Genomic DNA, 16,200 nt, shown 5'->3' on the forward strand with positions numbered 1-16,200 from the left:
GCAGCTGGCCTGTAAAACAGCTTGATTTTGACCTTGGTCTCTCTCTCGCCCACCCCGCGCCCCTTCTCTTTTTCTCATTCATTAGGATCGTCACGATGGCACCAGCAATGGGACAGCCCGGTTACCCCAGTTGGGGACTGTGGGACAGTCCCCCTACACCAGCGCCCCTCCGCTCTCCCACACCCCCAACGCTGACTTCCAGCCCCCTTATTTCCCCCCACCGTACCAGCCCATTTACCCGCAGTCCCAAGACCCGTATTCCCACGTTAACGACCCCTACAGCCTGAACCCGCTTCACGCCCAGCCCCAGCCCCAACACCCAGGCTGGCCGGGACAGAGACAAAACCAGGAAACGGGGCTTTTGCACACGCACCGCGGGCTTCCCCACCAACTGTCCGGCTTGGACCCACGAAGGGATTACCGGCGGCACGAAGATCTATTGCACGGACCTCATGGCTTGAGCTCAGGACTAGGAGACATTCCCATCCATTCAATACCTCACTCTTTAGAAGACGTACCGGTAAGGAGAATGAATTGGATACAATCCAGCGCCCGCCGCGCGCCCCCCCCCCCCCCCGCTTCTCCTACTTGCCCTTCCACACGGTGCCTTTCCCCCACTCTCCACCCCGGCGTTGCCGGTGGGAATTAGATGCACATTTCAAGCCCAGTGAACTCCAGCCGATGGTGAGGAAAGCTAGGTGAGGGGCTCCAGGCAGGGTTTCGCTCTTGTTTCATCACACCCCACCGGCGTCTTCCGTGCAAATACCTAAGTACTGCTACCACCACCACAAATCGCGTCAATTCAATGGTGGGAAGGGCGGGAGGGAAGAAAAAGCACCCATCGAGATATAATTCAAACTAATGTCACCTTTGGCGATCCGTTTTTCCTGCCCAGTGACCATGATGGGAAGGCTGTGCCAAAACAATATGGTCTGAGGGCCGTTACTAGCCTTCAGTGGGATCCTGGCCAGCTTGAGAAAGAAAGCCCTGGCCCCAAACCTATCCAGGATTCATGAAATACCTTTCCTGGTCCTGGGGACCAGCAAGAAAGAGAGCAAGGGAACTGCAAAATACAAAGCACGGCAAACAAAAACCACAGTTATTGAGAACTGAAGAACTGGCAGAGCCGGTGTCTGTGGTAGTAAGAAAATTCAGACAGCTGAATGGAAGAATATCGATTCAGTATTGTTTGCTTCGAAGGCGAAATTCGAGTGTGTTTTATTCTTCTTGCAGACCATTTGGGGCTGGTCATAATCTTCTAGCTAAGAGCTTTTCAGCACCCCAAATAATTACTGTCCACTGTCTGGAGTTGATTTCTCTTGAGGGTAAATGCAGTTTCAGAAGATTTTTAATGCTGAAAGAGATTTGCCACCAAGACGGGCCATGGTCCACCTTATGTGCTTGAATGCAAACTGGCAAGTCACTATCAAAGGGTCCCTCCTTTCCGGTTGTGAAAACAGAATCTGAGCTCGACAGCAATTTGAAGTATGTCTCCAATGCTGCTTACAGCAAGCAGAAAATATTTGTGGGTGAGGGGAGAGCTGGCTTGTGGTATCTGTATGTGATCATTGTTGCTCTTACTAAAATGCCATCCCAAATTATAGGATCAAATATTATAACAATATATCCGTTGACAGTTTGATGATTGGAAGTTTCATGTAGCGAGGATGATGTTCTTCTGTTTGGAGGTCATTTATTCTAGTTTTAGTCCCCACACATACACTTAAGCAAATCATACTTGAAGGGGGTGGGGGGAGAGGTCTCTCTTTGACTTAGTTCACCCCAGAAAATTGCCGCTGAACTTCAGTTGTTTGGCAATGCACCCATGCATTTGTTGAGCTGTGTTTGTGGTGTGTGAGGATTTAGGAAGCAATTAGGTAGGGCAGGTAAAAGAAAATACTTTTTTTGTTTTAATTTGAAAGAAAAAATGGCATGTAAGCAAGATTTAAAATGGGTTGCAGTTTTAAGCACTCTTGCCCTTGTGGTGGGGGGTGGGGGAGAGGGAAGAGCTGTTTAAATCAAAGGGATCCACTTTCAAGGAAAGTAGCCCCATGGAAATAAATAGGATTTCCAACCACATGTGTTTAGGAATGTGGATTTGAACTACTTTGATGCTAGCAGGTTTCAGTTACTGTGTGAAATGTGAGCTGAAGTCCTCCCCCACTTTTTTGGGGGGGCGAATTATGTTTTGTGATAATACATTCTAAGTGCAATTTTTTTTGAATGTTAAAAAGGAAATACACCTTATTTTAACCCCTTTCTCAGGTGGCACTGACCAGTCACTCAATGCAATTTCAGAAAATCAGATACTGGTTGCATTAAATCCTTAAAAGAACACCCCTCGCCCCCATCCGTTTAAGCAAGGACAGATCTACAACCCGGTTAAGCTGAAGGTCTTTTGGGCAACAGAGAACCTTTAAACAGATAGAACTGGTATAAAACAGGCTGTTTTGACCATTGAATTGCAAAGGCACCTTTCAAAGGTCCTTCTTCAAAGGCAGGGTGTGCGGTGGGTAGGGAAGTTCTTTTAAAGGAATTTGGGTCATGGAAAAAGGTCATTTTCAATTTTCCCATTGTTGCCGCAGTTAACCTTTCATAGAAGTGCGACTCCTCAGTATTGAAGACATGCTAAGTCGAGGGCGAGAATTATTTAAGTATAAATATCTCGGCGGGATTTTAAAACCTAACAGTCGGTGGTTTTCGTGGACTCTATATAGGTAGAGAAATCAGACAAATAAAAACGTTACGCCCCACTACATTTACTTTATGGGTTTAGGGCGCCTGCTTGAAGGGATCATATTTCCCCATATAGTTAAAAAAATCCAAAGCAAACTGGAGCAGTAGTCATTTCTAACATTTCTCAATTTAATTATGCTCAAATCCAGAAGCACTTTAGGCAAGTTACAAATGAGAGCATTGAGTACAATAAAACCTGTAATAAAGCAACTTCGTACCATCCACCCGGAATCATTGAGATCAGGCACAATTAACAGGAGCATAAATCCAAGGCAGAATGGAAAATGTTAGACTTGGTATTATTATTATTATTGGGCAGAGACTAGAGAGGGAAAGCAAAAGGGGTTCTGGGGGTGTCTGTCGCCTGCTTGTGTTTTAAAAGGCAGTGCCTGCGTTCTGTAACAGGATTGCAGAATTTTCTATCTCAGCAGTGCTGGTGCTAATTTGTAAACAGAGACAGACACATTAGATTGACTGTCAGGTTGGGAATTAGAAAACATGATCTGCATTTTACTTTCTAATCACGTTTTGGGCTCGAGCGCGCGCTCCGCCCGCGTGCCCGCGCACACGCATCCATCTCTGGGAGAATTCAAGGCAGCAGCAAGACCTGCTTGTGGACAATAGCAGAAAAGGCTGCGCTCTGCGTTCTGGGGCTGGGTGGCTTTCCGAAAGTTAGTTGCCTTCCCCTCCAGTCTGTTGTCTCTCACAAATATGTTGAGTGGGGGCGGCATTTCCTCCCCCCCCCCAGATGGTTATTCCTCCTCCTGCTTCTCCTGCTCCTTCTGACTTCCATCGCCTTTTCCTCTGTTCTCCGTGCTCAGAGGAGGCCCAGAATTACCACTCCGGAATCCTATGATCATGTTCATTACCATTTTAAAATAAAATAGACGAAGCATCCGATGCGCACAGTTAAAATGCTGCCTTTACTTTTTAAAAAATCCTAAAATGTCCAAATATCGAAATGAAAGCTGTTCCTTCAGAGAGCTGTTAAAAATTCGAGTAGGTTATAGCAGTGATGAGAGAAAGGAAAATCAGCAAGCTCGTAGCGTGTTTCTTTTTGTATGTTTAAATATTCACGTCCCTATATATTCCTTCTGTTGCAGCACGTAGAGGACCCGAGTATTAACATCCCAGATCAAACTGTAATTAAGAAAGGTAAGCCATTTCCTTTAGCATTCCAAGCATGTCCTCACAAGCTTGGTAGCGCTGCCGAGAGAACTTGCTAAAGCCATTGTTTCCCTCCCCCCGCTCTCCTCGATGTAATTTACAACAGGCTAGAAAATGGAAAACGAAATTGACAATCCCGGCTGAGAACAACCTTTTAGTTAATCCCAACCTCTGTGATTGTGTACGTGTGTGATTATATTATCTAGCTAAACGGATCCAGGTTTTAGTTTTTCCTAATCTCATTCGTGGTTCAGAACGGACTTCTAATTTCTCTAGTTGGCCTGAAATTATTTTTCATTACCAAAGAAAACACCAGCCCCCCCCCCCGCCCCCGGTCCTCCCCCGCCCCTCCCGGCCAGGTTTATGAGATTGTTCGGGATTGTTTACATCAGAGGGCTTTGTTGTAACAAGCGAGCAAGGATGGCGGAAGGGCTTTGCTTGGCGTGCTCTCCGTGGCGGGGTTTCCGATTGTTTCCTGAACGGCAGAGCCGGGCTGTTCCTGCTGCTGCTGCTGCTGCTGCTCGTGGCGCGACGGAGCGTTTCGCCTGGAAGAGGGAGCGAGCTCAGTCCCGGCCTCTTCCAAGCGCCAGTGCAAGGCGGTTGTGGGGAACGACACGCGGCCCCGGGCTTTTTAGGGTCGTCTTTGTTTCACAGGTCGTTCTCGGGGTTGCCAACAGGGCAAGGCGACTGTCGCCTCTTTTGAGTCCTGTTCGGAGAACTGTTCTTGGCGTGAGGCCGGTTGGGCTTGGCCGCTGGGCTACTCTTCCCTGGGAAAGGGCCCTTGTTCGCAGTCGCTCTAGCGGAGGGTTTGGGGCTTTTTTAGGCGTCCCCAAGGTCGGATGCTCTGCAAAGCTGCTCTCCTTTGGAAACCTTAGCACCGCGCAGCGAAAGCTAGTTTCAACCCCCCTCCCAATCTGGGGAGCCTTTGTCACGTCAAATTAGATGTGCAAAGAATAAATCTTAAAGAGATGCTCTTTCCAAGTCGACATGATAATTGGCTCTTTTATTAGTAATCTCAAGAGTTCGTTTAACTCCTATTGTCTCTATTAGCCTCCCCAGAGCTATTAATGTCACAAGTGATCTATCCAAAACCTAGATATCCCTCCTCCTCGCTCCACCCTTTAACATTTGGATTTGGCCCACTAAAGTGAGGATGCGAAGCGCGGGTGGGGCGCAGGGAGAATTGGGATCCGGGGGAATAAACAGATGATGACAAAAGGGTGAATATTTATAGTGTAACTGGGCTGGAACGTGAATACAGCGTCCATTGCACACAGCCAAGGCTGGCCTTATTTTTTCTCACTCATGTTTAGTCATGCTGGGAAACGCAGAAAGCCTTGCTCTTGTCCTGGATGTCATATAACAATGCCCCATATATTTCTCGCTTGGGGAAAGGAGAAGGCTAAAGAAAAGAGGAGTGTCAGGGAAACAGATTTTGGCTTTTTGGGGGGGGGGGAGTGGCTATGTACGAAGTTAGGCAGACGCGTGCGCTTATTTAAAGAAAGGACAACACTCTTTTCTGATGGGGAAAAATACCTCCTTGGGTCCTCCCTTTCCAGTATTAAAAGGTGCACAGAGGTTACACTTTCCAGCTCAATTACTTTGGAACGGTTCAATTGGCCTACTCAAGGAACAAGTACCGTGCAGATTGTACCAATAAACCCTCCAGAGCAGGCCGAACTATCATTTGGACGTCAAATTTATTTTTATAAAATTAGGAGAGGCACTGAACTGTTATATGGTATAGTCAGTAAGCTGAGCCTGCCAGCTTGAGCGTACCGATTTGGCTCCAAATTCCGACAAAATCGAGAGAATTTAGTTGCCACCGAAACCCTTTAAGACCGAAGTGGGCAAACCCAGCCTCCTCCTCCCGACCTTAGGAAAGCCTCCGTTTGACATAACCCCCTTTTTCGACGGATCTTTCAGTGAAGGGAAGGCGGCCTCACCCACTAGTCTTGTTTGTGTCCCTCTTCTCGGTGCCAGTTTGTTCTGAAAAGCTTAATTTAGTTCGAGAAATAGTCTAAATGCAACTGCATGGCGGAGACTCTGAAGCCAGAGATGGCGACCCCCTTGGGCCTTTCACCGCCCTCCGCCGCTCCTTCCCCCTCCAGAAGCCAAGCATAAACGTGGCGTGTTCTCGAAAGATCACCCCTGGCCGGGGCAGGTGGTGCGGCGCTGCCCTGTCCGCTGATGCGGTGGCCTCGAACCGTCTCTGCACTCGCGCGCGCCCTTCTCCTCTCCTCGCCGGGCTGGTGCATGTGCGGCGGCAGCCGGGAGCAACTGCACGGTCCGGAGCCCGGCACGGCTACGCTCCCCGTCCCCGTCCTCCCGAGCAGGTCCACCCCGCGGCGCTCGCGCAGGGGCCCTCGGCGCTCCTGCCCTCGCGGAGGCGCCCGCTCCCCTGTCGCCTCCGCTCTGCTGACACCGCCCTCCCCTTCGCCCGCGCCCGTCATCCTCGAGTCGCCACCCCACGTGTCCCCAAGCCCGCCCCTCCCCCACCGCCAGACTGCTGGTAGCTGCTAATCCCCACAGCATTGGTGCACTAACGCGGCTCGGCCTCCCCTCTCCGACTCTGCAGGCCCCGTATCCCTCTCCAAGTCTAACGCCAACGCCGTCTCCTCCATCCCCATCAACAAGGACACGCTCTTCGGCGGCGTGGTGAACCCCAACGAGGTCTTCTGCTCGGTGCCCGGCCGCCTGTCCCTCCTCAGCTCCACCTCCAAGTACAAGGTCACCGTGGCAGAAGTGCAGAGGCGCCTGTCGCCGCCGGAGTGCCTCAACGCGTCTCTGCTGGGCGGAGTGCTTCGGAGGTGAGGGGCCGAGGCTGGGGCGGGGCGAGCGTCCTCGCGCCTGTGGTTGGGTGGCGCGTGGCGGCCCGAGGAGCCTGGTGTTGGCGGGAAGGGAGCCCATTGGATGGGGCCTGCGCGGGACGGAGCCGTTGAGGCCCCACCGCGCGCTGCCTTGCGAGGGGCGCCCCTTCCTGCGGCCTTTCTGCCTGTCCGGAGCTTGGGCTCCAGAACGGGAGACGCCAGAACTCGGGGCACCTGCGCATGTTGGGTGTATTTTAATGTAAACACAGACAGGCTTGTTTGTTTGTTTGTTGTTAACATCCCGCTTATTCCTAAGGATTGGGCCTCTCAAGCTGGCTGCCTTTATTTAGACATGAAGGAAAAAAATAATGCTTCTACTCCAGCCTGCTTGGTTTTTCATTAGGACGTGAAAGGCCCTACTTTTCAGGCCCAGCATTTAAAATAAGTTCTGTCACCCTGGTGGTTTTGAGGCCTGCTCAAATATCCAGAGATATTTCAGGCCCAAGGATGAAGGCATGTTTGCCTGTTCTGCATTTGATAGTGCCTTCATGGCCTACCTTTTTGGATTAGCTTTTTCCTGCAATGAAGCTTCACTTGACATCTTTCTTAATAGGAATTTGTCACAGATTATGAAGGAAAATAGCTGAAATGATTGCTTAACCACCTGATGGACTCCTTAACTGGTCTTGTTTTCATCTCAGGGCTACTTCAGTGTCCAGTGTCCTTGTTTTAATATTTGTTCAGGGTCAATAGTTGCAAAACCTACCATTTTTGTGTACCCATGTGTCATTGGAGGTAATTTGGGAACATGAGAGTGTATGATTTAATATCAGAATGCCAGAACATCATGGGTTACTTTCAGTTCAAAACTTTAATGGAAGAATTACTTTTATAAATGACCTGGGTATTTTTAATGAGTTGGTTTCGTTGTTTCTGTCAAGCCATTGAACTTAGAAGACTTGCATTCAAATTCCAGCTCAGTTGCTAATGCAGTAGGTACTGTTGAGCAAAACATTGTCCCTCAACATTAATTTTGCACCTGAAAAAACCCACACTAAGAACACAGTCTACATAACAGGGTTGACATGTGTAACCTTATGAAAACAATAAGGTTACACAGCATTTTGTAAACTACAGATACTTGCTAAAAGACAGATGATTAGCATAATTAGTAATAAACATATTGTTGTCCGTATTGTTGTCTGTAGCCTGTGCCACCATGCTGCACAAATTCGGGCCTCTTGAACACATTAGTTTACACTACTTAAAGCAACAGCATGTCCTACCACAGGGCACCTATGCATCAAGTTAATACCAATAACAATAGCAAAGAACACTTTCCTTTCAGCATAGCAGGCCACATATTATAGCAAGTCTTGAAAACTAACACACACACCAGCTGAGGGCAGTGCCAGCATTTCTTTACTGTGGAAAGCCACTGGCTATGCTGTGCTAAGGGAATGTTTAGTCTTATCCAGCTAGCAGGCTACAGGGATATGACAAAGTGATTTTTAAAAGAAAACCAAATCTATATTTGAGCATAATGGTTAGTATTTTTCTAATTTGGTCTTTAGAGTAAATTGAGTGCAGTTGTCACAATGAAAGACAAATAACAACTTTTGATTAGTGTTTTAGGGCTGTTAATAAAGCAAAGAGGTCTAGCTAAACCAAAGAGGTCTAGCTAAACCAAGTCCCCATTGGATCATTAATGTGCACAAACATTAATAGTGGTTTTGACTTTGGTCACAATATGCAGAAATGCTATTGTCCTTGCAAGGATCACCTGGTTCCCGTATATGGTTTGTAGGCGATAAGAACACAAAGGGTGCAACTTTGGCTGTTTTGTTTCCATAGTTATTTCAGACACAAGGAAATATTTCAGCCCATTTCCCTGTTTTTCATTTAATTATGCTTTCATGGCCTATCATCCACGCTTAACATTTCCTGGAATGACATTTCAGTAAATACCTTTTCTAATAATAAGGATTTGTAAAGTAGTTTTAGAGGAACAGGTCTAAAAGAGTAGTAATAGGATCTGGTTCATATTAGTCATATGTTAAGCGTTGTTTTCTTAATGTCTGGAACAGGGCAAAATCAAAAAATGGAGGAAGATCTTTGAGAGAAAAACTGGACAAAATAGGATTAAATTTGCCAGCCGGGAGACGTAAAGCTGCAAATGTTACCCTGCTGACATCACTAGTGGAGGGTAAGTGATGGCTCTAGATTTGGCAGTGGGAAGGACATTCTTGAAGAAACTTGTGTGTGAGAATGTGTGAACTGAGCAAAACAGGAACCTTTTGGAGGCTTGTGCTGAAATGTTTATGGGAATTGTTTAATTTAAATCATTATGTCTGAGGAAAATGTTCATTTTGACCTTTTGCTTTGTACTTTTTCAAAAGGTGAATTGAAACTGTCAGCCCAGTCCAAAAACCATTTATGTCAAAATACTTTGGAAATGGGCTGAACTGAAATCTGTTCAGACTTAAATCTTTGTAATGCGTTTATGATCCAAGTGCCAAGTCTCAATGAAGTGAATGAAACTAAGTTGGCTTAAATTCTCAAACTTCAATTTAACTGGGTTGCTGGCAGATAGTCCACTTGCATTATAAAAGTAGGGCTGAAAACATTAATCGAGTAAGCGTAATTAATGAATTAATTTATTAATCACTGATTGACATAGTAGATTTTAATTGGATTTTAATCAGTGTAGTCCCAGTGAAAGCTGTACGGTATATGTATTAGGATTGATTCAGACAACCCTTGAAGCCTGTGTCCCTGCTTATGTTAGTTCTACTGGGAGTGACTAGATCCAAAGAAGTTCAGAATGCTGTGTATCATCATGGTCTATATCTTGATTCAGATTTTGATAAGCAAAAAGAGGTACAATAGTGATGGAGACAATTCTTGTCCATATTTTGTTTCAGCCAACAGGGACTGGTTGTGATGTAAACAATATATGATTCTTGGTTTGCATATTCAAAAGAAACCATTTCTTTTGAAAGATAGTTGCAACTTTTAATTGATTAGTGTCTTGATTAATTAGGCTCAAGCAAGTAAATGGACTGTGATTAAGAAATCAGAAGAGCTTGCACATTTGAGTTGAAACTGATTGAACTACAATCCAGTTACACTTAAATCTGCTTAATCCATTTATTTTACCAGATGGAGACCACTTCCTAAATGCATTCCTTTGCAAATATCTTATAAAGACCTCTCTGTGTACAAATAAATGTGTTCAGATGTAAATTTGTTCAAATCCAATTACTTCAGCTGAAGTGTATACTGTACTGTAGATTAAGCTGTAAGTTCTGTTGAATTCATTCTTACTTAGAAAGAACATACATCCAAATATTCTGGCTTTATTAATTTGTGAGTTGAGCAATTGAGTACAATTTTATCTACTATAATATATTTAGAATAGAGTATGTATTTTTTTACACTTGAAGCCCATGGTCCTGCTAGGATTCTGCTGGAGTGAATGAGCCATAAGACACTCAGAATAATCCCCAAGTATGTAATTGCAACATGTGTATAAAACTGGATCCTTGACAATTATCAAGAGTGGTGAGAAAAGACTCTGGGAATGAACCTTATTTCAGCCTTCCCTGATGCCCTCCAGAGGTTTTTGTCTTCAGCTTCCATCAGTTGTAGCTAGCATAGCTAATAGTCAAAAATATTAAGAGTTGTAGTCCAAAGCAACTAGAGAGCACCAGTTTGGGGAAGAATATCATATTTGCTACTTATATGACTGAATGTTTGGCAATGTTACAATAAATTAGAAATGGTAATATCTTATATTGTTGGCTACTGTCAATCCCAAACAAGTTTCCTCATAAATGAAGTCCCTATAGAGAACAAATATAAAGTTGGACAGACTAAATAGATCCACAAACACATGGCAGACCACTTTGGCCTATTCATCAGTGGGGCATTCCATGATTGAGAATAAAAGAATTTATAAAAAGTTCTAGCAGCTCTAGAAAACCTTTTCTTGCTCTCTGTATAGATAGTGCATATCAACATGTTTGGTTTTCTTTAGTGAATTTCTGTACCACTCAATAACTGAAATTCTCTGGGTGATGTTCAAAGCACCAATACCCTTCAGAGGAGACCCTATCTTTGTCAGCTGTCTTACACAGAATACCATGATCTGAATAATATATTCAAACAAATTTTAAACTTTTTGAAATGAGAAAGTTGTGTTTAGAAATGAGATCTGGAATGTATGTATTTATATTTGGCACATAACTTGTACGTAGCATTCATAAGATATAACAGGTAGACTTGGTGATCCAGTATTTGAGTAAACTGTGCATTAATGCAGCTGTTCAGTCCTCAAGTATCTCATTGTCTGTCTGTCATTAAGCAGTTTTAAATGTTAGGTGCTGCAGCTACCAGAAGATAAGTTTTTCTTGCTTTAAACTACATGGCAGTAAATCATTTAAGTTATTTTGACATCTGCATTTGAGAAATGCATGATCACTACTTCCTGAGTTAGTTTGGGAATCCTTGACCAAAGTCATGATTAAATGGTGTCCTGAAAGCCTTGCAGTCAGCCCCTGAACTCTGCTTTTGTTCTCCATTGCTGGAGAATACGGACACCTTCTTTGATACCATTTCCAATTATAACTATAAAAGAGGAATTTGACCATTTTAATGTTAAGGAAAAAGTGGGCTTGGTTCATTTGACCACATGCTTAATAATGGGAAAGAAATGTAATGGACGGGTTATAAAGACAGACACTTTGTTGCAGCTGTTGAAACAAGGAAATTGATATGGGTTGATACTCATGCAGCCTTTTTCTCCAGCTTTTAATTTCTGAGGTCTTTAACCCCGATTTTGGTTACTGTCCATGTAGAGTGATTTTTAAGCTGTCCTGGACCTCTGGGTTAACTTTGGTTTTTCTTAGACTCAGCTAATAGTTTTCTTTGCATAACTGCCCCCCCCCCCACCAATATTCAAAGAAGTGGAGCTAAAGCATGCTAAGAATGCCAGCCAGAACTGTGAAACTATCAAGGTGATTTTTTCTGCCATTAGTAACTAATGTATGCATATATGGTATGAGCAACTGATGTGCAACCAAACACAGCAACCGAAGGAAAATATTCAGTGGCTACTAAATGGATATGAAGGAAAATTAGACAGAGAAGGGAGAGCTGTATAAAAAATGTTGGTGAATGTTAATGCTATTGTAATTTTAAGCAACATGGAGAAGTTTCAATAGGATCTAAAGTTCTAAGGGAGGTTTAAAAAAACTAATTAGGATTTGATCCACTTATATTAAGGTGGGGGCAAAGAAGTAAGGGCTAATGTGCAGATAAACTGATAATAGTGGCTAATTATTTTTTCTCAAGAGATAATATACAGTTGTTTTGGCTGTGGGTCCCTGGGCGATGAGGCAGTTTCCAAAGTAATGTTATTGTTTATGATCCGCTCCATTTTATGGAAACAAGCTCACTGGACTGAGGCTTTGAAGCTCTAATTGGCGCATGCGTTCTTCCGGACCTAGAGCTAATGGCAGGAAGCCCTGCGGTAAAAACCAACTGGTTCAGGAAATTAAAACCAAAGATTTGAAAATCAACAAAACAGGCAGACTCAGTGGAATGACCCTAAAATTCTTATGGTTAATAGCTTGGGGGGCGGGTGGGAAGAAAAGGAGGGAAGGATGGATAATTATGTACGATCAAACTAATTTTTAACTACTTAACTATTTAATGTAGCACATTTAAGGGACTTACAGAAGTAATGATGATCAATAATCAGTATTAATCTCTGGTAAATGCTAAAAGAAACAGACGTATATATACATATTTAGTACGTTGTGCTTTCCATATATAAGCATAATTTATCTTTTTCTTTATGCAAGACATTGATGTTATTAATGATTCCTTAATGTATACAAATACAAACTCATAATTTCACTTATGCAAAACAGAAAACACTCTAAGACAAGTGCTTTAAATATATTGCTGTACATCGTGGGGGAAGTATTATTTAGTTGATGTGTTTATTAATCATATTAATCACAAACTCCTTCACTCCCGGAAACAAAATAGAACATGTCTTAATCGGATTTCTTGCCTCTGAAGAGGTAGTGTTCAGTACGGATGTTCATGATGTAAAGAACGTCTGCTGCCTGATTTAGAACATTGTGTTAAATGATCAGAAGCTGATAATTACCATCAAGAAACATCCACAAAATATTGCTGATATTGTCTTATTTATAATAATTAGTTCTTTTGATTATCTTACACTGGAATTCTCAATAGATTTTCTCTGACCCAGCCCATTACTTGACGATTGTAAATGTGCAGATTTGAGTAGGTTGGAGTTTTCATTGGCTGGAGTACATGCTAAAAGTACAATGGCATCCACTGTAGTCAACCAACAAACTCCCACTGATTTTTATGGAGAAAGTTGGCTGCCCAATCATGTCAGCTAGTTCTTCCTTTCTTATCCTTGTTTGAGCTTTATGTATTGATTAGATTTGTGCTCACATCCCACTCTTCATTTCAGGAGAAGCAGTGCATCTAGCAAGAGATTTTGGTTACGTCTGTGAAACTGAATTTCCTGCCAAAGCAGTAGGTGAATTTCTCAACCGACAACATTCCGATCCAAACGAGCAAGTCACAAGAAAAAACATGCTTTTAGCTACAAAGTAAGATATTTACCATTGCAGAATATCACAGAGGATGGTGTCTGTCTGGCTGCTTGTTTGTTTCATTATATGATTACCTTTTCATTTTATTAATTTGCATTTGCTTGTGGGTGTTAGTTTTCATCATGCATAAGAGACTTCTCTTAATGATGTACCTGAAGAGTATGCATTCATTGTTGAGGGGGAGGCTATATTATTGCCACCTGTATTGCTGAAGTCTAGTTAATACAAATGTATATCCTATGACAGTAGATAGTAATACTGCAAAAGCAATGTTTTTATTAGTGAAGGACATTTCTGGGTGTGTCTCATCTTAAACATCCAAAGAGGGGGGTTTAATAGCTTTTCACAATGAGGCAAAACTGTTTTGCACATTTCTGTTGCAATCCATTACAACTTACCTGATAATATACCCCACTTAACATAGTACAACTTACTCTTGGTTAAATATGTTAGAATTGTACTGTATGGCTGCATTTACCTGAGAGTCAGTCCCATTGAATTTATTGGATTTTACTTCTGAGTAGACACATACAGAATTGCACCGATAGCTGCGAATAGGTAATGTTAATCTCAGGGGAATTTATATCCCTAACAAAAATGTATAGGGTTAAGTTGCATATTGTACTCAGACTATTAAAATCTTTACTGCTTTTCATCCTCTTCTAAGACTTGTTTAGTACATGAACAAGAATATTAAACTATAAGCAGCAAAACTGCCAGTAGAGTTTATGGAGGAGGGCATTTGGGAAAGTATAGACAGGAAAACCATGAATAGAATTCCATTTTTTTGTGTGTGGTGCAGGAAGTGAGAAAGAGAAATCCGGGATTGCTGTGAATGATGTGTTTGCTGGAAATTAAAGACTTGTTTAGTAGTCCTTAATTACCGGTAGATGTCACAAAAGGGCATTTTGCCAGAGGGCACCTACTGGCTAAATGTGGGGGCAGTTTATGACTGGGAGATGTTTAACACTGGCCTTTAGAGAACCAAGTGTTTCAATATGCCCCTGCCGTATCTTTTCTGCTGTATTTCTCCCTCAACACTTTTCTCATATATTGTTTGAAATATGACTACTGAGCAGGTCCCTCCTTGTCATGCTTTATCATCTACATACATAGCATCAGCATCTTTCTTAATGCCAGAGCAGCTCTTGCTTCTGTTAAAGGGGAAGTCCTAGGATTGACAGGCCTAGCAGGAAGTTCCAGCTAAACTGTCTCCAGTGTACCCTTCTCCACTCATTCGTGATCATATTTTATGGAAAAGGCAGTAAAATGTTTCTATTTGTGTGAATGTCCATTATTATTTTTTTTATTCTGATATGGTAGATTAGATCAGCTAAGGATGTGAGTGGTACTGAAATGAAAGCAACTCACTTCCACACACACCCCTATCTGCCATAAGCCAGATATTGACTTAGAACCACAGATTTTTGAGAATTGTTTAGAAGGGATGCATGTTTGCCTCTTTCTCTCTTTGAGCCTATGAGCATGCATGCATTTGAAGGAAGAAGGGAAAGAGACTCTTGTGGTAAAGTGGAAATGCTGTGTATACATATGTGATTTCTGCTGCATTTTATTGAACCCTTTGCTGTTTTTCAGAATGTATACATGTATGTATGAGAGGGAAAAGCTGTATCAAAAGCAGGTGTTGATCTTAAATCTGTTGATCTTAAAAAGAGATCTTAAATGCTTGAAGGCAACATAAGTGACTGAACTTGGAAGAACAGATTCTAAAAAGTTTATATTTGGAAGTTGGGGCAGTATATGGAGTTAAAATTGAGAAGGTATTGAGGACTCTTATGTCTTACTGTTAATTTATTTGATTGTCAGTAGCAATCAAATAGTTGAATAAAATAAGGATGCAGGCCCTGCCTACAGAATACAGCCTGATATTCTAGACTCACAAAGAAAGGGTATATAAAAGAGAGGAGAAAGTGTATGGAGGCACATTGGCATGAAGATGGTTCAGTCTGAAAATGCATCCATTTGCTAGAAAGCAGAAGGAAAAAGATTCATCTTGGAAGATATAGATAGGGTGTGCACGTGGCGGAAAGAAAAAGAGAGAGGGTGAGGGAGATGAGGGAAAGAAAGAGAGCCTTGTTACATTCTGAATAGAGCATAATGGGTGGGGGGAGTGAGAGTAAAAAATAAATAAGAAAGATTCTGCCTGTGTGTATGCCTTTGCTTTGGAGGCATTGACTTCTTGGCTTAGCTGCTTGCTGACTAGACTGGCTAATTTTTTCTCGTGTTCTCCCTGCTTCTCCTTCTCTCTGCTCCATTTATGCTGCAGACAGATCTGCAAGGAGTTCACCGACCTGCTGGCTCAGGACCGATCTCCTCTGGGGAACTCTCGGCCCACCCCCATTCTGGAGCCTGGCATCCAGAGCTGCCTGACCCACTTCAACCTTATCTCACACGGCTTCGGCAGCCCTGCTGTGTGTGCTGCAGTCACTGCTCTGCAGAACTATCTCACCGAGGCGCTCAAGGCCATGGACAAAATGTACCTCAGCAACAATCCTAACAGCCACACAGACAACAGCAACAAAAGCGGCGACAAAGAAGAGAAGCACCGAAAATAAGGATTTCTCTCCTTTATCCCCTGCCCATCCAGCCAGCCTGGCCCTTCCATGCATTTGTCTTTCAGATTTCCCTCTCCCACATCACCCGAGGCTACAGCAGCAGAAGCCCAGAGATCTTCAGCCCCAGCATATTCAGACAGTAGGACTGGAAATCCACACTTCCCACCCTATCCTCAGCTCTCCTTTTTCCTTCCACCATCACTTGCCAGTTCACAACCAGTTACTATCCAGTCTGGAGCCTAAGAAAAC

General features: G+C 43.3%; 1 protein-coding gene across 2 annotated transcripts in view; it reads left to right on the forward strand.

Annotated features, from left to right (window-relative positions):
- TFAP2A (transcription factor AP-2 alpha) overlaps positions 1-15,951 on the forward strand; it is a 21,673-nt gene extending 5,722 nt beyond the window's left edge. For both annotated transcript variants that reach the window (XM_044455367.1, XM_044455366.1), the window contains 6 exons: positions 86-520; positions 3,840-3,891; positions 6,482-6,713; positions 8,801-8,919; positions 13,231-13,372; positions 15,663-15,951. In XM_044455367.1, coding sequence (XP_044311302.1) covers positions 86-520; positions 3,840-3,891; positions 6,482-6,713; positions 8,801-8,919; positions 13,231-13,372; positions 15,663-15,951 — 1,269 coding nt within the window. The remainder of the gene's footprint in view (positions 1-85; positions 521-3,839; positions 3,892-6,481; positions 6,714-8,800; positions 8,920-13,230; positions 13,373-15,662) is intronic.
- Positions 15,952-16,200: the final 249 nt, after the last annotated feature.

This window comes from Varanus komodoensis, unplaced genomic scaffold (genome assembly GCF_004798865.1).
Source record: "Varanus komodoensis strain SLA01 unplaced genomic scaffold, ASM479886v1 scaffold8, whole genome shotgun sequence".
NCBI classification, from domain to species: domain Eukaryota; kingdom Metazoa; phylum Chordata; class Lepidosauria; order Squamata; family Varanidae; genus Varanus; species Varanus komodoensis.